Source organism: Chelonoidis abingdonii, chromosome 9 (genome assembly GCF_003597395.2).
Source record: "Chelonoidis abingdonii isolate Lonesome George chromosome 9, CheloAbing_2.0, whole genome shotgun sequence".
Lineage (NCBI taxonomy): Eukaryota > Metazoa > Chordata > Testudines > Testudinidae > Chelonoidis > Chelonoidis abingdonii.
In genome coordinates this window covers 43,834,012-43,861,501 of record NC_133777.1, presented here as the reverse complement: position 1 = coordinate 43,861,501, position 27,490 = coordinate 43,834,012, and the positions used below count along the sequence as shown (strand labels likewise).

The window sequence follows — 27,490 nt, the reverse complement described above, 5'->3', positions numbered from 1 at the left end:
GAACAACATGGTGAACACTAGAAAAAAAATGGGTACACAGTAAAAACGTGTACACAAAAAATGGGTACGTAACAAAAACAGCATGCAAATTATTAAATTAAGTGTCTTGTAAACAAGGCTGTGCATAATCATACTCTAGTATATTGAAACCTGAGACTTGCCAGTTCTCATGGGCTTCCTTGTTGATAGATTAAGTAACCTTTCCTTGCCTAGAGAAGAGAGAAACAATGGCACAGGAAAAGCTCCAGATTTCCTTCCCTACAGTGTTAGCACATGCTATGCTACTTACCAGCAAATGACTCAATCTAGCAACAGCTTTGATGGCAAAAGGTTGGCTTTTTTTCCCCTTATACTTGAGGCAACAGCAGTGATGAGTTCAGCAGTGTTTGCACTTCTGTTACGTTGTATCACAAAATTTTGGGGGGGGGGGGGAGATTTCCTAAACTAATGTAAGTTAGAGCGGCAAAATGTGTTTATGGTAACATATTTTTCTTAGTTTTTATGTGTTTGAATTTTCATGGCAACTATGTAACATTTTCTGTTAAGCTTTAAGGAATTATTTATCCTAACCTGTTCCTGTTCTCTCAGTCAGAGCATCTGTTGTAACATATTGGTGGATAAGTGTTCCGGACTCCCATTAAATTTAATGTAGATTAGAGGTTCAGTAATGGTAGGATTCTATATTTTTTCTTGGAGGGGAGGTGCTTCACTAGTCTTTGCTTAATTGACCCTTTCTCTTTTTTGTCATGTCATGTGCTTTAAGCACTTTCTACACTTGGTCCTAGGCTGGCGTAGCTACATCTTTCAGGGGTGTGGATTTTTCATACCTCTGAGAGATGTAGCTATGCCAATGTAAGTTTTCAGTGTAGATCAGCCCTAAGTCAATCAAGTAAAGAGAATTTCTCTTCCAGCAGTCTTCCTTCATCAGCTCCAATCTTTACATTAGTTTCTTCTCCTTTTTTAGCCATCCAGTGTCTGTCAACCTAGCTACCACCTCTCAAGGAGGTGGATTTGCTACAGCACTGCAGCTGTGCTACAGATTTAAGTGTAGATGTAGCCTAGCTCTGGTGATTTCAAGCTGCAGGTGTCACAAATTGAAGAGGAAAGGGGTCCCTCATGAACAAACATGGAATGGTGCCTACAGTAGCCATCTCTTTTTGTCATTTGTGCCATTTGAAGCCCACTTCATCCCTGGAGAAAAGTTGGCCAAGCATACTACCGCTGCAATGCTCCCACCTCATGGAGTGTGAGTGATGAGACCTGTAATGTCCTGTTCTGTTAATTAGTAACAGGGCTTGGCTTACCATCTTCAGAAAATTATCTAGCTCTGGGGTGTAACTTAGCATTTTAACCAAGCTATATTTACCTTACAACAGGTAATTGTCAAAATAATGAGCATCCTACATCACTCTTATTTTTAAAAATACTTGATTAAAAATTCTGCTCTTCCTACAACAGAAACATTTAGTACATAAATACAGTACTGTTAGCATTTGTTTTTATCCTTTGAAAAATTTCATTTCCTACCAGGGTTTAAGAATGGAAAAGCTTGTCAATTATTAAAGCTTATGGTACAATATGTCTGTGAATACTGATACTATTTACATACCAAATAGATGCCCAACATATGCATTCGTATTTGGAGAAACTTTCACAGATTCCAAGGCCAGAAGGGACCGTTGTGATCATCTAGTCCAGGGATTGGCAAGCTTTGGCACGCTGCTCGCCAGGGTAAGCACCTTGGCGGGCCGGGCCGGTTTGTTTACCTGCCGTGTCTGCAGGTTTGGCCAATCACGGCTCCTACTGGCTGTGGTTCGCCGCTCCAGGCCAATAGGGGCTGCGGGAAGTGGCGCGGGCCGAGGGATGTGCTAGCTGCCACTTAATCCTTTAATCATTCTCATGGCTTTTCTCTGAACCCACTCCAGTTTATCAGTGTCTTTATTGAATTGTGGGTACTAGAACTGGACACAGTATTCCAACATAGGTTGCACCAGTTACTCAGCTTAGTTGGTAACATATGACCATTCTTATGTTCTTACTGGGTCAGACTAATGGTCCATCTAACCCAGTATCATGTCTTCCAACAGCAGCCAGGGCCAGATGCTTCAGAGGAAATAAACAGAACAGGGCAGTTTTTCAGTGATCCATCCCCTGTCATCCAGTCCCAGCTTCTGGCAGTCAGATCCCCAAATCTTTTTCAGAGTCACTTCTTTCCAGGATGGACTCCCCCATCTTGTAAGTATGGGCTGCATTCTTTTTTCCTAGATTAATACTATAACATTTAGCTGTATTAAAACACACACTGGTTGCTTACATCCAGTTTACCAAGCAATCTCTGTGTCACTGACCTGCCCTCTTCATTATTTACCACTCTTGCAATTGTTGTGTTATCTGCAAACTTTATCGTTGCTCAAGTCATTGATTAAAAACTAGTCTCTTCAGGACACCACTGGATACCTGCGTTTATGATGATTCTATGTTTACAGTTACCTGAGTCAGTTTTTAATTCATTTAATGTGTTCCATTTTGTTTCATTCTAATTTTTTAATTAAAATGTCACACTGTACCAAATGTAGGTTATGGAAGTGTAGGTATATTACATCAACACTATTACCTTTTTCAACCAAACTTGTAATCTCATCAAAAAAGATATCAAGTTAATTTGATAGGATCTATTTTCCATAAATCCATTTTGATTTGCATTCATTATATTATAACATTAATACATTTGTAATTGTCACTTGCTCCTAAAATGTTTCTGGTCAGTTTGCTAATAATTTAGTATAAATTATGTTTTAATAAAGGCTTGAATGTTCCCAACCCATCTTCTCAATCTACTTAATTTTATAATAGGCCATAATGCAGAATTTGTGTTACTATATTAATTTGCATGTCATTTTCTGTAATGTCCCAAGCACAGAATTGTGGTTTAATTGCAAACCTAAGCAAAAAGGTTCAGATAGGTGGGCAAGAATTCTTATTCAAACTTCAATATGTATAATAATTTCAAAGGGAATTTAATAACTGTTTGATCAAATGACATTTTTTGTTATAAATCTTGTTTAAAATTTTGTCCTCTTATAAGCTTTCTGTATCGTGAAAGTCCAGTCTTAAACAGGTGCATTAAGTCCACAAATAGTTAAATAGTGACCAGAGCTTCCAAAACGAAACATGGGCGTTCCTCCTTTGACTGCCACAAGATCTATAGGCTGTGGTTAGATTTCTATCTCCAATCAAATCAGGGGACTTCTATTCTCTCCTTTATCCTCCTCAAAGATCAATAGGTTGGTGCAGCAGTTGAAAGAAATCTTAGGTGTAAAGCTATCCTAATCTTATAAGCTGCAGCATGTTCGGTATAGACACATCTGTACTGATTCATTAAGTCTCATTTATGAGTCTGTAAAAGTAAGTTGCTGTTTTCTTCATCCACATGGATATATTTTTATTTTGGAGTACTGGGATGTTTGTTGAATATTCTACTAAATGTTCTTAAAACACATGGCATTACTAAAAGTTTGCAGGTAAAGTACATGGGGAATATATAAAGCCAGTGTTCATTGATAATGCAGTATCGAATCTTGTCTTAATTTCTTTTCATATCTTTATCATTTTAATATACATATCCAAAGGCAAAGATATACTTAACAATTTATCAGTCAGGGTAATACAGACAATATTGCCACCTGCTTGGGCAGTATTCGTTTTGATAACTCAACCTTTCTCTAGAGCAGTGGTCTCCAACCTTTGCACAAGATCACTTTTTGAATTTAAGTGCAACCCAAGATCTCCCCCCGCCCTCCCCCGAGGCCCTGCCCCTTTCCTGAAGCCCTGCCTTGCTGACTCCATTCCCTCCCACCCCCGTTGCTTGCTCTCCGTCACCTCACTCACCTTCACCAGGCAGGAAGTTGGGGTTCTGGAGGGGTTGCAGGCTCTGGGCTGGGGCTGAGGGCTTCAGAGTGTGGGAGGGGGTCTGGGTTGAGCCTGGGGAAGGGGATTGGGGTGCAGGAAGGGCTGAGGAGTGCAAGCTCAGAGTTTAAGTGCAGGAGGCGGCTCTGGGCTGGTGTAGTGTTTTGAGATGCAGGAGGGGGTGCGGACTCTGGAAGGGAGTCTGGGTGCAGGATGGGGCTCCGGGCTGGGGCAGAGTGTTGGGATACAGGAGGGAGTATGGGGTGCTGGCTCTGGGAGGTGGGGTCAGGGCTGGGGGTTTGGGTGCAGGCTCCTGCCGGGTAGCACTTACCTCGGGTGGCTCCCAGTTGTCGTCAGCGCAGTGGGGCTACTTGCTGCCTGCCCTGGCCCCATGCTGCTCCCAGAAGGGGCCAACATGCCCTGGCAGTCCCTGGGGGTGCATGTGACTCTGTGCACTGCATCCCTCTGCAGGCACCGCCCCTACAGCTCCCATTGGGCACAGTTCCCTATTCCTGGGAAATGGGAGTTGTGAGGGTGGTGTTTGCACGCAAGAGCAGCGCACGGAGACCCCTGCCACCCCTTTCCCAGGGCCATGCTGGCTGCTTCCGGGAGTGACATGGAGCTGGGACCAGCAGGGAGCCTGCCTTAGCGGCAGTCCCCCTGTAGCCAGAGATTGCAATCGATTGGAATAGTCTCCAGGATCGACCAGTCGATGCGATCGAACAGTTGGTGACAACTGCTCTAGAGGATTACTGCTATGCTTTTAAACTTGTGAAAGTAATGACTATTTTCCTTTGCATGGATTATTCACATTTTATTATAGTATTCCTTCTAGTATGCTTTGGAAAAAAAGGATGTTTTTAAAATCCAGAGAGACAGACCAAACATTGAGAGGTTCTTTGCATGGTATAGTTAAACTTTGTTGACATACACCAATGATTATGGAAGACCCTTTGCAAATAACTTAACTTTGCAAACAGTCCACTGACCTAAAATAATATATCCCTATAACATTTCTGGCACTATTTACAAATATTAAATTCTATCATCTGATGGAACATGAGTGCATGTATCTGATGCTATTTCTGGGGTTTGTACAATTCTGTCACTTTAAAAATGTTGCAAACCAGTTGACTTCTCTCTTGTATATTGCTAAATTAGAATTTCATTGGATGCTTCTAGCTTTAAATGTAGCACAGCGAAACGGACTCCACAAAGGTACAATTCCAAGGTTGCTGGTATTTTTGTAGTCCACGCGATCAGTTCTTTGTTCTGTAGTCTGCCAAACTTTTCAGGTTCTGATACTGTAGCTCAGCTATACAGCGCTTCATTGTGACATGCTACTGTGTTAAAATAACACAGGTTCTTAAATTCATTCATAGATTCCAAGGCCAGAAGGGACCACTGTGATCTAGTCTGACCCCTTGTATAACAGAGGCCATAGAACTTCCCCAAAATAATTACTTTTGAGCTAGAGCATATCTTTAAAAAAAATAATCCAGTCTTGATTTAATAATTACCAGTGATGGAAAAGTGCATATCTAAAAGTGAACAAAAGTTGTCTTGAGGCCAGCGAGGGGAGGAGGAAAGCTCTTACAGACTTTGTTATAGTTTATGTGGAACTTGTCAAGCTTCTAAGGTGAGGTGGGCAAACTTTTTGGCCTGAGGGCTGCATCGGGTTTCGTAAATTGTATGGAGGGCCGGTTAGGGGAGGGGGTTGTGGCCTGGCCCCCACTTCCTATTTGCCTTCCCCCGCCCCGGAACTCCTGCCCCATCCCCCCTGCTCCCTGTCCCCTGACCCCCCTCCGCCCCCGGAACTCTGCCGCCCCATCAAACCCCTCCTCTCATTCCTGATTGCCCCACTGGGACCCCTGGCCCATCCAACCACCTCTTCTCCCTGTCCCCTGACTGTCCCTGGAACGCCTTGCTCCTGACTGCCCCCTGACACCCCATCCAACCCCGCCATCTTCCTGATTGCCCTCCCAGGACCTCTGCCTTCAATCAACTTCCTGTTGCCCCCTGACCGCCCCAACCCCTATCCACACCCCTACCCCCTGACCACCACCCCGAATTCCCCTGCCCTCTATCCAACCCCCCCACTCCCTGCCCCTTTACTCTGCTGCCTGGAGTACCAGTGGCTGGCGGCACTACAGCCGCTTCGCCCGGCTGGAGCCGTGACATGCCGCCGCTGCCACCACTTAGCACAGAGACCGGGTCAGGTCGGGCTTTGCAGCTGCACTGCCCCAAGAGCTCACAGCCCTGCCGCCCAGAGCATTTGCTGACAGTGGAGCGAGCGAGCTGAGGTTGCAGGAGAGGGGAAACAGCAAGGGAGGGGCCAGGCCTAGCCTCCTGGACCAGGAGCTCGGGGGCCGGGCAGGATGGTCCCGCAGGCTGGATGCTGCCCGTGGGCGGTAGTTTGCCCACCTCTGTCTAAGGCCTTGTCTTCATTAGGAAGAAAGGTGTGTTAACTTGAGGTAAAATCCTAGTGAAGACAAGGCAGTTTTTCACATGAGTTTACAAGTCAAGGTAAACCCTAGGCTTCCCCAGTCTTAACATGACCTACTAGCTGGTGTGGAAACAATAACTGCCTTGTCTTCACTAGGATATTAGCTTGATTTAGTTATCTTGAGTTAGGTAATGTGAAAACACACTCCCCCCCTCACACCCCCAGTGGCAAATATTACTGCCAATGGAGAGTTTGTTTTTAAACTATTTACAAAGTTACCACTGGCAAGTATATTTGTTGCTTCTTGTTTGTTTGTTTTTAAATTAGAGCTAACCAAGGAATCCAGCAGTGTGTGCTTTCTAGTTCATAGAGTGTGCCCTGAAGCAATGTGTACGGCTCTCCTAGCATATTGTTTGATTCCATGCCAAGTATGTTTCATAGGAACAAACTGATTTATTCTGTTCTTCAAGCACGTATCTAGGAGTGTACACACTTGCTGAAATATATGACTAGAGATGAATAAGTAGATGCAGCATAAAATAATACTTTGCATTTCTGTAGTACTTTCTATCAGAGGATCTCAAAAACCTTTTACGAACTTTAATAAATTAAACACCCCAACACCAATGTGAGGTAGGAGATTTCCCTGTTTTACACAGTGATAAACTGAGGCAGAGGTTGTAACTTGCCCAAGCTCATAGGTCAAGTCATTGGCGAAATTGGAAATGGACACTGTGGTTGATATTCTCACCTCTGCTTTGGCCTCTTGATACTGGGTAAAAGGGCTGGAGTGGTGTAGAGAGGCTCTTTTAAGCTTCAAATCCAATAGGTTAAGATTCCCCTGGTGCAGGAATGGAGGAAGACAGTCATAAAAATGTCTTCTAAAGAACTTTCACGAATCCTGATGTAAAAGGTGTGCCAGGAGCAGGTATATGAGAGGGAGTGGCATGTCAGGGCAGGGCTACAGCACATAGGACTGTGGAAGTCCTGAGCAGTGCTGCAACCCCAGAGGCAGTGAGAGACAGGCTGCCGTATTTCGGACAGGGCCCTAAGGTCATCTGTTATGCCAGGAGCTGCAGAGGAGCCCAGAATTGGGAGGGCACAAAGGTTGCTTAAAGCTACCATCCCCCCTCCAGCCCTTGGGCTGTGACTCTTGTACTGCACCTCTTCAGAAAAATCTAAAATCTCAGCCTGTGGCATCTGGCTGACCATGGCCCATATCACATAACATTGAGACTATCTTGGGTGGTGCTGAAAGGAAATGTACGAGTGAGTAGATACTTGATTACGCTTCTGGCAGTATGCCACAAACCCAGGAATTATTTTTATCTTTGGCAATATTTTGTTTTCCTTGAAATCAGCTAGTGTGTGTAATACATAAATTCCTATAGAATTAGAATCTGCACAGCACATAGTACTTAGAGCTAAGCCCTGTTAATGCTGTAAATAAATTGAAGAATGAAGGGATTTTAGAATGCATTTTATAGATAATTAAAATCTCTAACATACACCCACTCAACTGATGTCAGCTTGCAATCTCACCCATTTTCTGTCTGGAAAAATTCACATTAAGAAATTAGTGCCAGTATCTATGCTGTTGCTGCAAATAATTTGGTTGCGTATCCAGTGGGCAGTAAAAGAGTTGAGCTAGCTTTATGAACTTTGGTAACCCTCAGCACTATTTGAAGCAATTTATGAGGGAAAATGGACACCATGATGAGAGTGCTCAGGGCTAGGTCTTTTAAAAAAAAAAAAAAAAAAAAAAAAAATTACATCGGGGTGGGCAAACTTTTTGGACTGAGGGCCGCATTGGGTTTGGAAAATTGTATGGAGGGCCGATTAAGGGAGGGGGTTGTGGCCTGGCCCCCATCTCCTATCTGCTCCCCTCTGGACTCCTGCCTCATCCAACCCCCCCCCCGGTTCCCTGACAGCCCCTCTGGGACCCCTGCCTAACCCTGTCCCTGTCCCCTGACTGCCCACTGTCGCCTTATCCAAACGCCCTCCTTCTTGACTGCCCCTCCCACTGGACCCCTGCCTCCATTCAACCCCATTTCCCCACACCCCTGCCCCTTGATCACCACCCCAAACTCTCCTGCCCTCTCTCCAACCCCCCTTACTCCCTTCCACTTACCATGCTGCCTGCAGCACCGGTGGCTGGTGGCGCTACAGCCATGCTGCCCGGCTGGAACCATGCCGTGCTGCCCCCACCACCACCACACAGCACAGAGACCGGGTCAGGCCGGGCTCTGCAGCTGCAGTGCCCCAGGATCTCTCAGCGCTGCTGTCCAGAGCATTTCGCCAGTGGCTGAGAGAGCGAGCTGGGGCTGCGGGGGAAGGGGAACAGCGGGGGAGGGGCTGGGGGCTAGCCTCCTGGGCCAGGAGCTTTGGGGTTGGGCAGAATGGTCACACGGGCTGGATGTGGCCCGTGGCCCATAGTTTGCCCACCCCTGTTTTACATGATAATCAAACTATTCATGACCTTGATTTTTGCTCAGTTTACATGAATCTCTTCTGCCTTCACTCCTCCCCCTACTTTTTTTTTAAAGGGTGTGGAGGTAAGGTAGGTTGAGAACTGGATTCTGGCTGTAACTAGCCCCAGCTGAGAATTTCTTGTGGGGGTTGCTTCGAAGATGGAGCACAGCTGCTGAAGTTCCCTCCTGCACCAGCCACTGGCTACTTCACCTGGGAGCAGAAGGTGTATCAAGGGCAGGGAGGGGCAGGGGTGGAGTTCTGCTCCACTGACAGTCTTACCTTTTTGTAAAGCACCTAGCTTATTGTTGGGCACTGTGTAATTGGATTTTTAACCAAAATCTGTATTTCTGGGCATCTTATGGCAATTCACTGTATTGCTAAACTGATACCATTTGCCATAGTGGCAGTCAGGGCCGGCTCCAGACACCAGCGCAGCAAGCAGGTGCTTGGGGCCACCAGCAGAAAGGGGCGGCACACGCAGCAATTTGGCGGCGGGTCCCTCAGTCCCTCTCGGAGGGAAGGACCTGCTGCTGAATTGTCGCCGAAGAATGAAGCGGTGGCGGTAGAAGTGCGAATCGTGGCTTCCCTCCCCCACCTGCTTGGGGCAGCAAAAAGGCTGGAGCCAGCCCTGGTGGCAGTGTGTTTGCATAATGTCAGAAATAGTAAGCTAGCTTTCATTTTGCTTTGGTACTACATTAATAGTCTGAGCTGTAAACATTGCAATATTCGTTTTTATGAGTGAAATTAGAGCTCATGAAAAATGAGGAACTAAATTCTTCTAAATAATCATATGAACAACCCATCAGTGTCCAGAATACCTAAACATTATGAAATACCCTTATTTTGCTTTGAATGCCACCTTGTGAGTTGTGGTTTGGGGAAAACCTCTGGATTGATAAGGAAAATGGTTTCTTTTCTGGTTGGAATATTCCTTTATTGCAGGTATTTGAAGCTGTTGTTTAATTTTTAAAATAATAATAATGCTGTGTGATGATGACAGTTGCTCAAAATCTCAAGGATTAACAGATATTAAGTATCATTATACCCTTATGAGGCAGGTATTTTTAAATGCCTTTTACATATGGGTAAACTGATGAACGGATAGTTGTGAGCTGGAAAAACATTAAATGACATTCCCTCTGTTTGGTTTAAATATCTTAAAATGAATATGCAGAAAGTGTGAACTCTCAAAAGTGAATTAATCTGTAAAAGTAAACTGTTCTATAGAATGAGTTGTTTTGGGCAAGCGAGCACCACAGTTGCTCAGGTCCATTCAGTAGCTATACCACTCAAAATACACGACTTTCTTCACTGACTGTAGCCGTAATAGAATGCATTAGTTTAAAACTAGAGATCTAATTTCAAATCCCTGCTATCTTAGAATCTTGGTAATTACTGCAAAAGTATGAAGAGATTGATCCCTGAGTTTATCAGATTAGAATGGAGTCTGAAATTGTTACCGTTAGCACAGTAAAGGTCTTCTGGCTGCAGTTTTCTTGAAAGCATCATGATATTTAAAACAGCTTTCTTTCCAATTGTCAAACTCAGGAATAATCATTTACGTTTTGTAAAATCTTAATATGATGAGAGTGGTAGTTTGATGTTAGATTGCTTTACCTTTTCATGCAGTATGCGTAAATATTTTTAAAATGCCTATTACTAAAAGAAAACCCTGAGTCTAAAATACTTCTGTCTTGATTTTTGTAGTGTTGATGTCATGACGGCATACTGGACTGTTCTAAAGATGCACTGCAGGTACTGATGGGAAGGGGATCAATATGAATGTAAATGATGTTGGAGGAAGACGACGCTTTGAGGACAGTGAGTTTACACTACACGTATATCCTGGGAGCATTGCTGAAGGAACTATCTATTGCCCTATTACCGCCAGAAAAACATCAACAGCTGCTGAGGTAATAGACGCTCTCATTAATAAACTCCAACTAGACAAAACAAAATGTTATGTCCTAGCAGAGGTGAAGGAGTTTGGTGGGGAGGAATGGATTCTCAACCCTACAGACTGCCCTGTCCAACGCATGATGTTGTGGCCCCGCATGGCCCTGGAGAACCGATTGAGTGGGGAAGACTATCGTTTCCTTCTGAGGGAGAAGAATCTAGATGGGTCTATTCATTATGGGAGTCTACAGTCCTGGTTACAAGTGACAGAAGAGCGTCGCAGGATGATGGAACGTGGATTCCTTCCTCAGCCACAGCAGAAGGACTATGATGATTTGTGCAGTTTACCAGATTTAAATGAGAAAACACTCTTGGAAAATCTCAGAAACCGCTTTAAGCAGGAAAAAATTTATACCTATGTAGGCAGCATTCTGATAGTCATTAATCCATTCAAATTTCTCCCCATTTACAATCCTAAGTATGTCAAAATGTATGATAATCATCAGCTGGGAAAGCTGGAGCCCCATATTTATGCTGTGGCTGATGTGGCCTACCATGCTATGCTTCAGCGCAGGAAGAACCAGTGCATTGTGATTTCAGGAGAAAGTGGGTCAGGCAAAACACAGAGCACAAACTTTCTGATTCATCACCTCACTGCTCTCAGCCAGAAGGGATTTGTTAGTGGAGTAGAACAGATTATTCTCGGAGCTGGGCCAGTGCTTGAGGTAAGATTAAAATGATGATAGTGATGCAACTATTTTTTGATGCGTTATAAAACCAATAGTCCTGATTTTATATTGCCAGACTGGGGGTATCTGCTCAATGATAATAGTAAGCAAGACTGCAATATTATTACCAATAATGCAATTTAGGTGTGTGTCATCTTAAAGACAATACAGTTTTAACTTCCTTGAAAAAATTCAGTAAACAGTTATTTTATGCATTTATTAATAACATGCTTTTCACTTTAGCATGCTTTAGTGTGCTATAAAATCATGAATTTTATTTTATAAAACACCTTAGTGATCCCAACACAATTTCTTTGAATTAACAGCCTTAACTACTGGAAGATTTAAAAATGGAGTTTACGGCACCTAGTGCATTGGTATTGTTGCTTTCAAAGTATTGTGTTTACAGTTAACTTTATTGGGGTTTTCTGATACAAATCTAATTTATACTAAGATTTTGACAAGTGTTTAATTAGAAGCTTTGCTCTTCCTTTCCCATCTGTCAGAAAAAATAATGTATACTAGAAAATGTGTATCTGTAGTCGGTTGCCAAATGAGAATTTTTGTAAAGAAAAAGGTTAAGTGAGCTGGACAAGTAGTTCTTCAAGTGATTGTACATGTCCCCATTCCACTTCAGGTGTGTGCATGACCATAGTTGGAAATGGGTCCCTAAGGTTTGGTCTGCACTACAGAGTTAGGTTGACACAAGGCAGCATACATCGACCTAACTATGGAAGTGTCTACACTTAAATTTCACTCCCGTTGATGTAACTGCCTGTGACATTACTTAAGGTACAATCTGGACAGCTGGACAACTGTGACCCCTCGGCTTGGGGTGGTACTTACACTGCTTTGCAGTAAGAGCAACCACTACTGGTCTGCTCACGCACAGCCTCCAGCATGTAAATCACTCCCAGCTATATTGTATGAATGCTATAGCCACCCACCCATGAATTACAATGCAGGCAACACCAGCATTTCCAAGTCCCAGACTTCGCCCCAGAAATGTCTGTCTTGTACCGCCAAGCACCCTACTGGACAACACAAGCTCATATAAACTCTGTCATTTCATGAATAGAAAATATGTACAAATCTTGTTACCCCAAGTGAAGTTTCCCAAACACTTCAATCCAAACACACATTGGTTTAGATAAAACAATAAAACAAGTTTATTAACTATAGAAAGAGAGATTTTAAGTGGTTACAAGTAACGAGACATAAAAGTCAGAACTGGTTACAAAGAAATAAAAGGTAAAATGCAACTAATATCTAACTGAACAAGCTAAATGCATTCTAGCAAAGGTTTCTCTTACCACATGCTTGTAGCAATCTGGATGCCTTTCAGCCAGGACCCTTTCTGAAGTTCAGTGTTGATTTCCTTATCCTTCAGGTGTTGCTGATGCCATGAGTAGAGATGGAGGGAGAGAGTAATCTGGGGAATCAGTTCCCCTTACTTATAGTTCTCTTTTTTGAAAATCATCTCCAGCTGAGGTTCAGGAGACAGAACATCTGTGTGGTCAAGAATCTCCAGCTGTTTCGTTGCCAAAATGTAAATTTCTCTCTCACCCTTTTTCCTGCCAAAGAACAGCCACTTAACAGGTGATAATCCATCTGATTTTGTTGATACCTGACTGAGGCATCAGTTTACTTTTTGTCTTTGAGGAACTGGTTTGTGTGTACTTTTCTAAACTTGGAGCATGCCTCAGTAAAGTCATGCTGTAGAATCTTAATTTACAATTTACAATTAATAAAATGTTGCCACATGCATCTTACCAGGACAATAATGATCAGCAAATTAGGAGTTTTCAAATGATACCTTAGAAGGCAAATTTTGTACAAAATCCATTATAATTTTGTAAAAAGCATGAAAATGGGGATACAGACTGTCACACTTCCCCACTACAACGACTTTATGACTCCATCTCCATAAGTGATGTAGAGCCAAGGTCCATGTAGTTAGGTCAATGCAGCGTCAGTGTAGACACTAAGTTGCTTACATCAACTCTTACTGGCTTTCAGGAGTGATCCAACTATGCCCCACACTAACAATACAATTGATACAAGTGCTCCTGGTGAGGATGCAAACTGCTGACACAAGGAGCACAAAGTGTAGACACACGCAAGTGATATAATTACTGTGGCGTCTGTATGCCAATGTAAGTTAGGTTGACTTAATTTTGTAGTGTACACATGGCTTAAGTGATACACATTGGAGTTTGAGCGCCCTCACCAGTCTTGTGCTTCTGCACAGTGCTGTCAAGGATGGAGCCAGCCTGGATCCCCTTAGTTCCTTCTTACTCCTGTGATCAGTAGTCAGAGTCTAGGTAAGTCTAGATAGGTTATATCCCCATGTCGTGGATCCCCCTCCTCCCTGGGACTTGAATCTTATGCTGGTAGTGTTGATGAGTTCGTTTTTTGAGCCAACAGCTACCTCCCTTACTGCACCTGTTTATGCAAGTAACATTTCTGGTAGTTATTATATCCATGAAAAGGGTGGAGGAGGAACAAGCATTTATAGCTGACTGTCCTGACATGATTTTTTCTAAGGGCAATCCTTAACATCCACATCCTATATTTCTGTCTAAGTAGTTCTGGAATTCCACCTCAAAAAAGAATATTAGTAAGTATATGGCTTTCTTAAGCCTCATTCTCATAATGATAAAGAGAGACTCTCCATAACTTGGATGTTTGAAGGGCTTTGGCCTTTTACTTGAACAGAAGTAGGCCACTTAGATCATCATCCCAGCTGTGCATTTCAGTTGTCAACAGGATGAAAGGCCTTCCAGTCTAGATGTAGAGCATTTGTCCTGGATTGTATCCTGCACACATCTATGCTATGACATTGCCAAGAAACCCTCTCTGACTAGTTATAGCGCACGCTACAAGATGTCAAGTAGTTTCTGCATCTTTTTTGGCCCACATGTCTACAACAGACATTTGTAGAGCTGCAACTTGGTCATTGGTGCATTCCTTTTCAACTCCTCATGCTGTGTTTCAGCATTCTAGAGATGATGTGAAGTTTGGACATTTCGTTCTACAGTCACTGTTCAGGTGGACTTAAAAACCCAACTCCTGTTTGAACTGCTTGTGGGTCACCTGAAGTGGAATTGAATGTGTGCAGCCACTTGAAGAAAAAAAGGTTATTAATCTGTTCTGTAACTTTTCTTGGAGATGTTTTGCACATGTCTATTCCATGGCCCACCCCTCCTTCCTTTCTGTATCAGAGCCTGTCCTGTAAAAAGAAACTGAGGAGGCTCCAAGTTGGCTCCACCATTTACACCATTGTGTAGCTACATGAATGTGCTGCTGTGACTGGTATTGCTCTAGGGAAAAATCTCCAATTCTGGTGCACAGTGCGTGCACACACCTGAAGTGGAATGGACATGTGCAACACATCTTGAAGAATTACTACTATAGGGCATATTAGTAACCGTTTTTTCCCCCACAGAAATGGAACTGAGAACATGGAATACAATTGTTCACTTTTTGAAAAGTGTTTTGATGCTTTTTTGTTGCATCAAATTTTAAAAACAGCCTTCCTTACAAACTTGAATTTTGTTTCTGTCATAAGAGGGTAAAAACCTTATGGACTGAAAAGGGGCCCCACGTCCCAGTTTCCATAATAAAAGGAAGAGATAACATCTGCCTGGGAGTTGGGAAGCTAGGACTCAGAAGTGTTCCTTCAGGAGCTCAAGAGAAGAAGGCAAGGATACTACACCCAAGTTTTCAAATATGCTTGTTTGCTTGGAAGAATGCTACTTCTGGGTGGAGAAAACTGCCTTCAGATCGTTGAAAGAATACTTCAAAATGTATTACTTCTGTTTGCTTTTGTGAACTGTTTTGAATGTGTATCCAGATCACTGTTTTATCTGTCATAGGGTTTTGTACTGCCTCCAGTCACAGTGCAAGACTGGCAATAATGAAGTGACTAGTGGATTTCATGGTTTCCTTGTCTCTTCTCGTTTTTCAGATTATAGTAAGCTCTGCTTGGAGTAAGTTTTTTTTCTTATGTTGTGAATTTAGTTCTAGTTTTTTCAGGTTAGGGAGATTTTGTAGTGTTTCTCAAAGGCAGTCAAATTCTAGATTCCCTCCCCCACCCTTTGGAAACTTGTTCTGTAGCTGGATCTCTTCATCTGAGAATGTTTGGTCCCTGGTTGTCATGGGCTTCAGATCGGGTTTTGTGATCTGTCTCTTCCCTGAGCAAGGCAACTGTTTTGGCATTTCATAGGAGATATTTACCAGTGTAGCTGGGACCTATTCTATTAATGACTTCAAGAATTAGGATCAAGGTAACAAGTTGGTAGCAAAGGAGAACTGGGAGTCTGAGGGACTGGAGCACCAGCTTTATGTGTTCATAGCTGCCTAAATAACGGAGGAGGGGGATAGCTGCATTTTCCAATAGCTGGTGTATTTGCTTTATTTTCATATTCAGCTTCAGATTTTCAGTATTGGAGTAATCTGGTCTGTAGGTGAAAAATTCATGTATTGCTTTGGACTGGTCTTCATTTGGGAAGAAGGGGCAAAGTTTCCAACTAACTGAACTTGAAGGAAGACATCTCACTGATATGAGAATCTTTATGCAGATGCAAACTTCACAGAAAAATGAATGAGAAAATAAATAACCAGGGGAGTTTTCACAAATCTGTTATTTATTCTAAAGTATTTGCTGCGGCTTATGGGAAGGAATGTGGAACTGGGCTCTCAGTGAAGTCCAGTACTTATTGTCACATTTACCAAGCTAACTGCACCTTTGGCTCCCTCCTGATCCTGAGTACACCTTGCTCAGCCTCAAGCTGTCATCTCTTTTGGGGTGGAATCACAAGCTGTCATGGGATAAAAGAGAAGATCCTTTCATGGATTGAGAACTGGTTAAAAGACAGGGAACAAAGGGTAGGAATTAATGGTAAATTCTCAGAATGGAGAGGAGTAACTAATGTTCCCCAAGGGTCAGTCCTAGGACCAATCCTATTTAATTTATTCATAAATGATCTGGAGAAAGGGGTAAAGAGTGAGGTGGCAAAGTTTGCAGATGATACTAAACTGCTCAAGATAGTTAAGACCAAAGCAGACTGTGAGGAACTTCAAAAAGATCTCAAAACAAGTTATTGGGCAACAAAATGGCAAATGAAATTAATGTGGATAAATGTAAAGTAATGCACATTGAAAAAATAACCCAACTATACATACAAATGATGGGGCTAATTTAGCTACAACTAGTCAGAAAAAGATCTTGGAGTCATCATGGACAGTTCTCTGAAGATGTCCACGCAGTGTGCAGAGGCAGTCAAAAAAGCAAACAGATGTTAGGAATCATTAAAAAGGGGATAGAGAATAAGACTAGGAATATCTATTGCCCTTATATAAATCCATGGTACGCCCAATCTCGATACTGTGTACAGATGTTGGTCTCCCACTCAAAAAAGATATACTGGCATAGAGGTTCAGAAAAAGGCACCTAAATGAATTAGGGTTTGAGAAGTCCGCATGAGAAAGATTAAGAGGTAGGACTGCTTCAGCCTTGGAAAAGAGGAGACTAAGGAGGATATGATAGAGGGTATATAAAATCATGAGTGATGTGGAGAAGTGGATAAAGAAAAGTTGTTTACTTATTCCATAATACAAGAAACTAGGGGTCACCGAATGAAATTAATAGGCAGCAAGGTTTAAACAACATAAAAGGAAGTTTCTGCTTCATGCAGCGCACAGTCAACTTGTAGAACTCCTTACCTGAGGAGGTTGTGAAGGCTAGGACTATAACAGGGTTTAAAGAGAAACTGGATAAATTCATGGTGTTTAAGTCCATAAATGGCTATTAGCCAGGATGGGTAATGAATGGTGTTCCTAGCCTGTGTTTGTCAGAGGGTGGAGATGGATGGCAGGAGAGAAATCTCTTGATCATTGCCTGTTAGGTTCGCTCCCTCGGGGGCACCTGGCATTGGCCACTGTCGGTAGACAGATACTGGGCTGGATGGACCTTTGGTCTGACCCGGTACGGCCGTTCTTATGTTCTTCTCTCACTCTCAGATAAGGCCCTGGGCTGCCGGGCCTCTGTGTTCAACTGTGAGTAACTTGCCTGATTTATCTTAAAGTGTCTGCAGTTCTGTTCCCACTGGGAGCAATGTCAGTGGTGACCAGACAAACTTCTTAAATGCCTTGGCTCATACTTTCCTTTTAAGGGAAACCAAATCTTAAAACAATAAACCAGTCTGTACACATGCCTGCCTCTCCCTATAGCTTACTGTTCTCTGGGGAAGGCCCAACTTCTTTAGAAACAGACTTCCTCCTTCCAGAATCTGTGCTGTTCCGCTGGACAGCTTCTGAAAATTGACCCTCCCCCTTCTGCCCTCCCGACTTTTAACTTTTTAACCCTTTAATCAGTTAGTTCCCATCCTGGCAAAACAGCTGTCACTTCAGGCTGGAGCCTGGAAGTATTCCACTGCCCTGTAATTGGCCTTCAGTACTTGTTGGGAAAGTTTATCCGTAGCTATTTGTTTTCCCCATAACACCCTTATTAAGCAAGATTAATTCAATTATACAGGAAAGTCATCTAACCCAATATGCAATAACTTCACCTCATTGACTAGCTGGTGCAGAGTGTTCATAAAATGATTACATCTCAATATTCTGAGAAGTTAAGGTGCCTATTTTTGAAGTTACTGATCTAATATGATTAGTCTCAGTTCCTATTGGACTCTGTAAACTTCAGCAGACCTCTGGTGGACTTCGTAAAGTTTCAGATCCTATGTATGCTTTATATTGTCTGTTGCACCTTGCAGGAACAAAGCTTCACTTATGGTTTGTTTAAGCAGTGCAGGAGCAGAGGTTTAGGTGATCCTGCGAGCTTGGATCTCCAAAGGATGGCAGAAGAGAGACTCTCTTGGAGAGGGATAGGTTGTCTTTAAAATTCCATTTCTGCAGAGGGTAGGTGCAATGGAAGAGCACAGCTGCAGAATGCATGAGCACCATGAACTGAAAGTCCACTAACGCAGTGCTCTTAAATCTTCCAGGAGTAGGGTTTCTGGCTCTCACACAGTAACTATTTATTTAAGCTTTCAAATGTTTATTTTTTCAAATATAACCTTCACTTAGAATTTTCTGGTTTTAAAAGTTGGCTGTTTTTAAACTATTTAAATTCTAGCTTAATCACATTTTGTGTGTGGGGTATAAATGTTAGAATCCACCTCTCGTTTGTATGTGCACACTCTCTCTTTCTAATACAAAATCTATCAAAATACATACAGCAGAACCCAGCTGCAAACTATGTCCGTATTACTCACCTTAAAACAAGGATTTGCAGAGCCCAGACAAGCACATGCTAGCCATATTTTTTAAAAATATAGAGAGATACTTTCCAACAAATTCCAGACCCATAAATTGTGCTCACTCGGTGTACAAATAATGGATCTCTGAATCTCCACTGCTGCTTTTTCTCAGCTCTTTGCTCTTTCTGCTGGTAAAAAAGTGGTTTATATTACTGTATAAGCAGGGAACACACAAGCCATTTTAGTGTTGCTGTCATCTAGAGGCTCTTTATTTACAGGGGTTATGGTGGGATCTCAGGATCTAGCTGCTCAGACCTACCCTCTTTGCTGCTAGTGTCTCATAAATAAACAATTTAAGGAAATTATTACTGTAGAAACTGAAGAATTTGTCATCCATTTTCATGCTGCTTCTCTTCCATGTGTTGGGATTAAAAGTGGAGTTGCCAGGTGTATGGTTTTCGACCAAAATACCCGGTCAAAAAGGGACCCTGGCAGCTCTGGTCAGCACTGCTGACTAGGCTGTTAGAAGTCTGGTTGGCACGAGGCTGGCAGGTTCCCTTCACGGTTCCTGCTGCCCTTGCCCTGAGCACCAGCTCTTCAGCTTCCATTGGCCGGGAGCTGTGGCCAGTGGGAGCTGTAGGGGCAGCGCCTACAAGCAGGGGCAGTGCACAAAGCCTCCTGGCTGTCCCTCCCCCTAGGAGCTGGAAGGACATGTTGGCTGCTTCCGGAGAGCCGCCTGAGGTAAGCACCACCTGGAGCCTGCATCCGTGACCCCAACCCCCTGCCCCAGCCCTGAGCCTCCTCCCGTACCCAAACTCCTTCCTGGAGCCCACAGCTCTCCCACACCCCAATCTACTGCCCTAGCCCTGAGCCCTCACCGTCACTCCAAACCTCTTGACCCCAGCTGGAGCCCTCACCCCCTCCCGCACCCCAACCCCCCCTACCCTAGCCTGAAGCCCCCACCCACACCTTGAACCCCTCATTTCTGGACCCACCCTGGAGCCTGCACCCCCAGCCCAGAGCCCATATCCCCTCCCACACCCCAACCCCCTGCCTCAGCCTGGAGCCCCCTCCCACACTCCAAACCCCTTGGCCCCACCTCCCAGCCTGGAGCCCTCTCCTGCACTCCAAACCCCTCATCCTACACCCTGCACCCCCAGCGGGAGCCCTTACCCCAACCTCCCTCACTGCACCCCCCTGCTCCAGCCCGGATCCCTCCCCCCACACATCCTGAACCCCTCATTTCTGGCTGCACCCCCAGCCAGAGCCCTCCCCCCTCCTGCACCCCAACCTTCTGCCCCAGTCTGGAGAAAATGAGCGAGCGAGTGAGGGTGGGGGAAAGCGAGAGACAGAGGGCGTGGGAGTGGAGTGAGCTTGGGCAGGGCCTCAGAGAAGGGGTGTGGCAGGGCCTCACAAGGAAGGGTGTTCAGTTTTCTGCAATTAGAAAGTTGTCAACCCTAAAAGTACAGGGGAGAGGGCATGGTGCTCTGTTCAATCTCACCTCACTGGATTTGCTGGTCTCTTAAACTGTTTCATGTGAGGCATTGTGAATTTTACAGAAGCACCAGCAGCAGCTTTTGGCAGGAGTGTGTATTCCATGTTTTGGCAGCTTTGTGGCTGTGAATGCACTTTTCTAACTGCCTTCAGATCTCTCTCCCATAGTGTGGTTACTCCAGAATTTCTTCTGGCCACCAATCAAATTCACAATCACAAAAACAAACCGTGCTAAATTCAAGCAATGCTCACCTCTGTTTCTCTCTTTCATTCTTGGAATTTGTGGGGTTAGATCATCAGCTGGAGTTAATATATTTAGTTGGAGTTATACTGATATCCATTTAGGGTCTGACATTTTATTTGTTTCCCTGTATTTTTACCAATTTAAATTTTTGCTATTTTTACTTATTTGACCTAGTCTTTCTCATTCATTTTTCTATGAAGCTTGCCTCCTCACTTCTGCATTTCTCTCCCCTATTTCCTCTTTTGTTCCCATCTTTCCCTCTTATCCATTACTGCTAAACACCCATGTCCCAAATTATGATCACTCTCCCCTTCACCAAAAAGCAAAGGATGCAGGATTTGCTGGTCACAACTTGCTTTAGAGTTCAACCTTGTCCCTTTAGTGAGCCATAGGAGATACCAGATTGTGATGTATTTCTTTTTGTTTCAACCTTTGCTGTAAGGGAACGTTGCTGGATTTGCTCCACACAAGACCACTAGGACACCCATTCTTTCTGTGTTTATATCTTTCTTTCCATCCTTTGACCTCTCTGCAAAATCCCTCAGATAGTAATGAAAAATTGAGCTATCTATTTGCAAGTGATGCATTTGCAATGATGCCAGCATGAATTGAGGGAAAGTGCAGAATACTAAGATTTTATGCAGTTTCATAAGACTCCTATGACATCTTTATAATGCACTTTGTGCAACAGCACACGGCAACCATCTCCATGAGATTCTCCCTCAGGATAGTTTGGAAGTATAAGATTCTCATGATCCTTGGCCAAATTATACTACTTTGGAACACTGTAAAGGCATGCCAGTATTTGCCATCTAGTAACCTTGTTGGGGTTGTTCATATATTTACAAACAAAGCCAATGGTGTGTGCACATTGCTACTTTCTGAAAGAGTGCCACCTTTAAGGTGTATTTGTTTTGAATTCTGGCTATATGAACACCTTTTCAGTTTTTGTCAGAATGGTGTTTAGAATACACACTTGGTTTGTGGTGAGTTGCTTGCAGATCTGACAGTTATTTGTAGTAATAACATAATTGAATGGCAGTTCTGTCACGTTTGGTATGTTTGTATTTGACAGTGCTTGTTGACTTCAAATTAATCCTGTTAATAAGTTGGTTTTTGATTTAAGTATATGAGCTGGCATTATTTGAACAGTGACTAAACAGTCTTTTTGTGATAAGTTGCCACTTGATTGCTGCACCTGTATTCTGATTGGGAAGCTTTCAAGTACTGTAGCTGAAAAAGGAAGCCAACTTGTTCTATTTTGCTTTTATTTCTTGTTTGTTATATGTGCATTTTCCAATTTCCATTCATAGTGAAAATATATTTAGTGTTCCTAAATAAGGCTGCTGTCTTTGGTCTAGCATCAGTGTCATTGAGTGTTTACCAAGAAAATAGTGGCCATCAAAGCAGATCTTGAGGAGATCAGGTGCAAAACTATGTATAATCGGTTGTTATATTTTGATATTGAAGGAGAACAGCATTTCTTTTTACTGCAGGATAATTAATACATCCTGCTGTAATCCTGGTGGCGACATGGAACTGTAGCTTTACTGTGAGGTAAAATATGAGAGATCATCCAGGGGTGGGTACAGTGATAACTTTGCCTAGTTACTTGGTGGTAAAGATGTGCTTTGTCTCCACTAGGATTTCACAGCAGGATAACAATTTTTTTTTGACTGTTAAGCCATTTTATTTTATACACAAAATAGCGATAACAATTGCATGTTAGTTATCCTGCTGTAAAACCCCTTTACTTCTTGCAGTGAACACATAATCTAAGCTCTGCTACGAAAATGGTCTTTCCACAACCCACTGTTAAGTTTTTTTTGTTTTGAAAAATATCTAATGGGTGAATCCGCTCAATTCAGATCAACTTCAGTGCTTGGAATCACATTGTATTATATTCTGACACCTGGGCAGAAGCAAGAATTCACTCTTGGACAGTGTCTGTGTTGAAGGTACATTCTGTCATGTTCCCATTATGTAGAGTCCTAAAGAAAGTGTGCAGTGACAAACCAGTTGTTGTCCTTCCTGCTCTGTGATGTTCACAGAGCAAATTGAATCAACCTGAGACTCCCAAGTTAGAATCCCATGTAAAAGAGTCAAGTACACAATCAGCCAAAACAATTCATATCTGATTAATTTGAGTGTAGAATGTTGAGGTAGTCTGGTGAACTATTTTTGTTAATATTAATGGAATGCCAAAACCTCTATGCTAGTGACATGTAGTTTCCCCATAATGCTTTAAGGCTCAGTATCTAGAATTCTAGCCATTCAGACTAATGCTTACAGGCTTGTCAGTTATCAACTTGAACTTTCAAGTCTGGTCTACTCAGAAACAGTATGTGTGTTGAGAGGAGGAGGTAGACATGGTTGACTTTCACCTGTAGATTTTCTCATGCTTGCCTGCAGTACTGAAATGGGGCGCTAGGGCTCCTTTGCAATCTAATGTATTTCTAAGAAAGCTTTGTGAATCATGGGATTTGACACCAAATCTCAGGCTTGGAAAATGAATCAGTCTGGATTGTAGGCTCTGAATCCCCAAACTTGGACTGCAAGGAAAATTAACAAGGAAGATTTTATTGTTTAGACAATACTGAGGCTTTCTTCGAAGTGCATTACACTACCACCACCACATCTAGTACAGTGGAATTTGGTAAATTGTGACCCCAGAATACTTAGTTCGTCTTTCTCACAGCGGTTAACATAGTTTAAACTGTCCTGCAAACCTTTTCTACCCAATTCTTTGCTAGAGAAAATAACTTTTTAGTCTAGGTTCCTCAGTGTCTTTCCTTTCATGCCCACTTGTGGCGTTTGAGATTAATCCTAAGCAATAATTCCCACACGCCTACCTTTGTTAAAATGAAGTTAAGGTTTCAGGTTCATGCCAGTGGTTTGTGGGCATATTATCTTTCTAAACCATTACATATTTTTAAAAAAATTAGAGGCACAGTAAATTGAATTAAACAAATGACACTAAACTAACATAATTCTGCCTCCTTAGAGATGCCAGTTTGCTAGCTTCCCTTTTTTTCCATGCGTTTTATGAGTTTCTGATTTTAATTCTTGACATTCCTGAAAGGTAATATGCAGACAAACCATCGATATGTCCCTGCAGCCTTCACTTCACCTTTAATGACATTTTTGGAGGTCTACTGGAGAGGAGCCCTATTCCAGTAAACACTAGGAGAGGAACCCTATTCTTGCAAAGAGGTGGGAAGCCCAGCCCAGTAGACCAGGGTGGAGGACTCCAAATGGAACATGAACCTAGCCTCACAGTCCACCCACCTTATCTTGGAGGGAAGTTTTAATGCAAATATCCAAAGGACTGGAACTCTTCTCCCAAAGTCCACAAGAAGGTAGAAAATGTAGCTGGCAGGAGGCTTGGGCATCAGTAGGATTAGGGGAGAAGAACCTTGATAGCCTTCCTACTAATCTCTAGATCCCATGTAGGGGATTGGAGTGAGTGAAGAACCCTTCCTTGCTTCCCCTGTTGTCTCCTCCTGCTTTCTGGGCACCACGTAAGTGTTCTTGGTGAGAAAGGGTTCCCTTTCTTCATCCCAACACCTTTCTCTCCTTGCTAGCCTTAGAAGGCTCCTCAGCTCCCTGACATCCATCAGCCTCCACCCCTTGTGAGCCTTAGGCTTGTCAGAGCCTCGCAAACTCCAGCCACTTTAAGTTTTAGGAAGCTCAGCGTCGTGACCCTTACAAGGTTTGTGGCTTTCCCCAGTGCTGTGAGTTTTAAAGTCCATTTAGCTTCCCCTAACTTAAATAGTGTTATGGGTTAGATTAAACCTCAGCAAAACCGGTGTGTTTAACAGCTGCCTATTATTGATAAAAGTAAGAAACAAGCTTCTTTATTAAACCAAATAGTTGAAACAAAGGTACATGTGGGCAGAGGGGTTTGGATATTGTTTTGTGGATGAGTGTGTGAATGTCTGTTTCTTTCTCTCCATGAAAGAAGTGAGAGAGAGGGAGAGAGAGCGAGCAGAAAGCTAAGGGCACAGCCTGAATAAGAATTGGAAATGTGGCCCTGAGAAAAGCCTGAAGAGAACTTTTGAGGGTGAGTGCTGGCTGAAAGAGACTTGGAACTGTGAGCAACTAGACAATTTTCTCTTTGATTCCGTCTGTGTTCAGGGAAACAGAACTTTGTACATTCTTTGTATATAGAGGTTTGAAACAAAAATATCTGGCTCTGTCAGTAGTTTCTTCTCTTAACTGAAACAACCTGCAGGACCCTGAACTTTGACTAACTCCTGGAACTCTAAAGAACCAAAAAAGGGTTATCTGTCTCAGAAACTCCCAAGTGTTCAGAGTGGGGCAGCCATTAGATTTCTAAGAGCCACTCGAAGTTCTCCATTCTGTAAGATTTCAGTAACTCTTCCTGATATTTCTCCAGCCATCTTTTCTCTCTCTTTTCTTCTGTGTAAATATCTTATGATCTGCAGGAACCAGGGTTCCTTCCTGTGGAGCTCACCAGGTCCACAGGATGGAGAGAAACTTTACAATTTGGATGTGGAATTCTCAATTTCCCAACTTGTTTTCATTATCAATTCCTTTAGAGATTGAAAGTTTGCTGACACATCATGGTACTTTTCACATGCACCAGCATAGGGACATTGTCATGCTGTACACAGCTGTAGAAGTCATGTGCACTTTACTCAATCTCTTATAGATTTAAATGCTTGGAAGGATTAGATTTTTATCAGTAAATGTTGATTTCACTGTACACACACAGACTATTTACATTGATAATCAAAATTTACAGATAGGCAAAATAAGAAAAATGCTGCTTGAACTTATTAGTTTAAGGATATTTACTTTGTATGTTTTGACATGTGATATTGAGAGTTTGTGTTTTTAAACTTTTAAAGCTGTAACTTTTTGAATCTCAACATCTACTGTCACAATTACTCCCTGAGTTTCCCATAATTTTGTGCACCTAGGAAAATATAAATAGATAAACATTAAAAAGCTTAAAAATAAACACTGATACTATGTGTCAAAATTAAATAAAAAAAATCTACAAAGACTATATAGAGGAATGGGATATGAGCAACTTTTTCATTCTTAGTAACAGAAATGAATGTGAGTAAATGTATTAGACTACATTATGTTGCAGTTAAATTGTTTCCTTTTATTTATGCCTGTTTGTATCTCACTATATTGCTGTGTCTCAGCTAGTAACCAATGCCTCTTTTTAAAAGGGAAAATCAGTGAATTTTTCCCCTTACCAAGAGTTGTCCCAAATCTCCCCACAAAGATACCATATGTACATATATTTGGAGGAGCCTCCCCAAGCTGCCCCACAGACAGGAGGATTTGGAGGGGTCATGTGTGAAATTTTTAGGGGTTTGCTTCAGGTATTCTGACTCTCCATAATGTCCTCAATGTCCTGGCCTGTTTAGGAAGCCTTGTAATGGCAGCAGCCCAGGCTAGGCATGTTCCCCAGGTGGCTGTTCAGAACCATTTTCAGAAAGCCAGTCTATGATGTTTAGTTACTAAAACATGAAATTAGAAACCAAATAAATTTTAAAATAAAGGCAGAGAGCTTCAGTGGTGGTAGTTGATGGTGGCTGCTGTTTCTGCCAGTTAAAGCTGATTTGAAGACCTAAATTTGCATACTGATATACAGAAAATTAGTCACCATGATTCTTGTCACAGTTCAAGACAACTGCACCTGTATCTCCTCTCAGTGGTCCAGCAAGGGTACCAACTCTGAGGCATCCAGTTCCTCAGCCGTTGTCTTTCTCGAGTGGAGACCCATGTCTCTCTCCCTTCTGGACAGGGTACAGTAGAACCTCAGAGTTCCAAACACCTTGGGGAATGGAGGTTGTTCGTAGCTCTGAAATGTTTATAACTCTGAACAAAGCGTAATGATTGTTCTTACAACTGAATGTTGGCTTAATACAGCTTTGAAACTTTACTATGCAGCTTTTAACCATCTTCATTTTTATTTCTTAGTAGTTTAACACAGCATTGTACTATGTTTTTTTCTTTTTTTCTGTTTTTGTCTCTGCTGCTGCCTGATTCTGTGCTTCTGGTTCCAAAAGAGGTGTGCAGTTGACTGATCAGTTCGTAACTCTGGTGTTCGTAACTCTGAGATTTTACTGTATTTCCAGGCTGCACAGTTCTCTGCATTCACTCTATTATTCCAAGCAGAGACAGACTGTCAGAGTGGATAAAAATCAATGATTTTTTAAAAAATCTGTTTTTTTATTTAAATCGGATTTTTTGGATAAAATGCTTTTTGAGGAAAAAACCTACCTAAAGATAGTTTGAATTAAGATATATCTTTGAGCTATAATGTATCTCATCATGGAATAGGGATTACAAATTCTAATTTGGTAGTGTAAGACAATATATTCACTTTAACAATAAACAGATTTCACTACCGTATTTGTAAATAAATTCCAATAGTTCATGGATTAGGGACCCAATCTTATGGGGTTCCAGAGGCTTCTGTAGAGATTATTTAGATTAATCTTCTATCTGCTCAATGGGACTCAGTGCTCAGACTAGAACAAAGGTCCCCAAAGTGGTGCCCACGGGCGTCATGGTGCTCGCTGGGGTGTCTACGTGCGCCCGCGTACTGGCTGGTGAACAAGCATCTGCCGAAAAGCTACCGACAAGCTGCGGCATCCAGAGATGTTGCCACCGAAATGCTGCCAATTTTTGGCGGTATTTTGGTGGCGACGCCTCTGGATGATGCTACTTATGGGCATTTCGGCAGCGACGTCTATTGATGTTGCCACTTGGTGGAATTTTGGTGGATGCTCGTCTGCCGCCACGGTCCTTCTTGGCTTATTGTCTGGTGCCCACCAGACGAGAAAGGTTGGGGGCTACTGGTCTAGGAGATACCATCAGAGATGCTTAGTTTTGCAGTTCTCAAACTGTGGATTTGTGTCTCCAGAGATAACATGCTTGTTAATAGCAAAAATGTTTTGAATAAATAATATGGAGAGGTGAGAAATAACAGACCTCAACCCTATTGTCCCTCTGCAAATTTGTGTGCACGGAGTCAGTCCTTTACCTCTCTCTA

At 42.6% G+C, this 27,490-nt stretch overlaps 1 protein-coding gene across 5 annotated transcripts in view; it reads left to right on the top strand.

Moving 5' to 3' along the window:
* Positions 1–27,490, top strand: part of MYO9A (myosin IXA) — a 451,053-nt gene that overhangs the window by 103,157 nt on the left and 320,406 nt on the right. For all 5 annotated transcript variants that reach the window (XM_032791130.2, XM_032791129.2, XM_032791131.2 and 2 more), the window contains exon 2: positions 10,532–11,445. In XM_032791130.2, coding sequence (XP_032647021.1) covers positions 10,603–11,445 — 843 coding nt within the window. In that variant the 5' untranslated portion in view covers positions 10,532–10,602. The remainder of the gene's footprint in view (positions 1–10,531; positions 11,446–27,490) is intronic.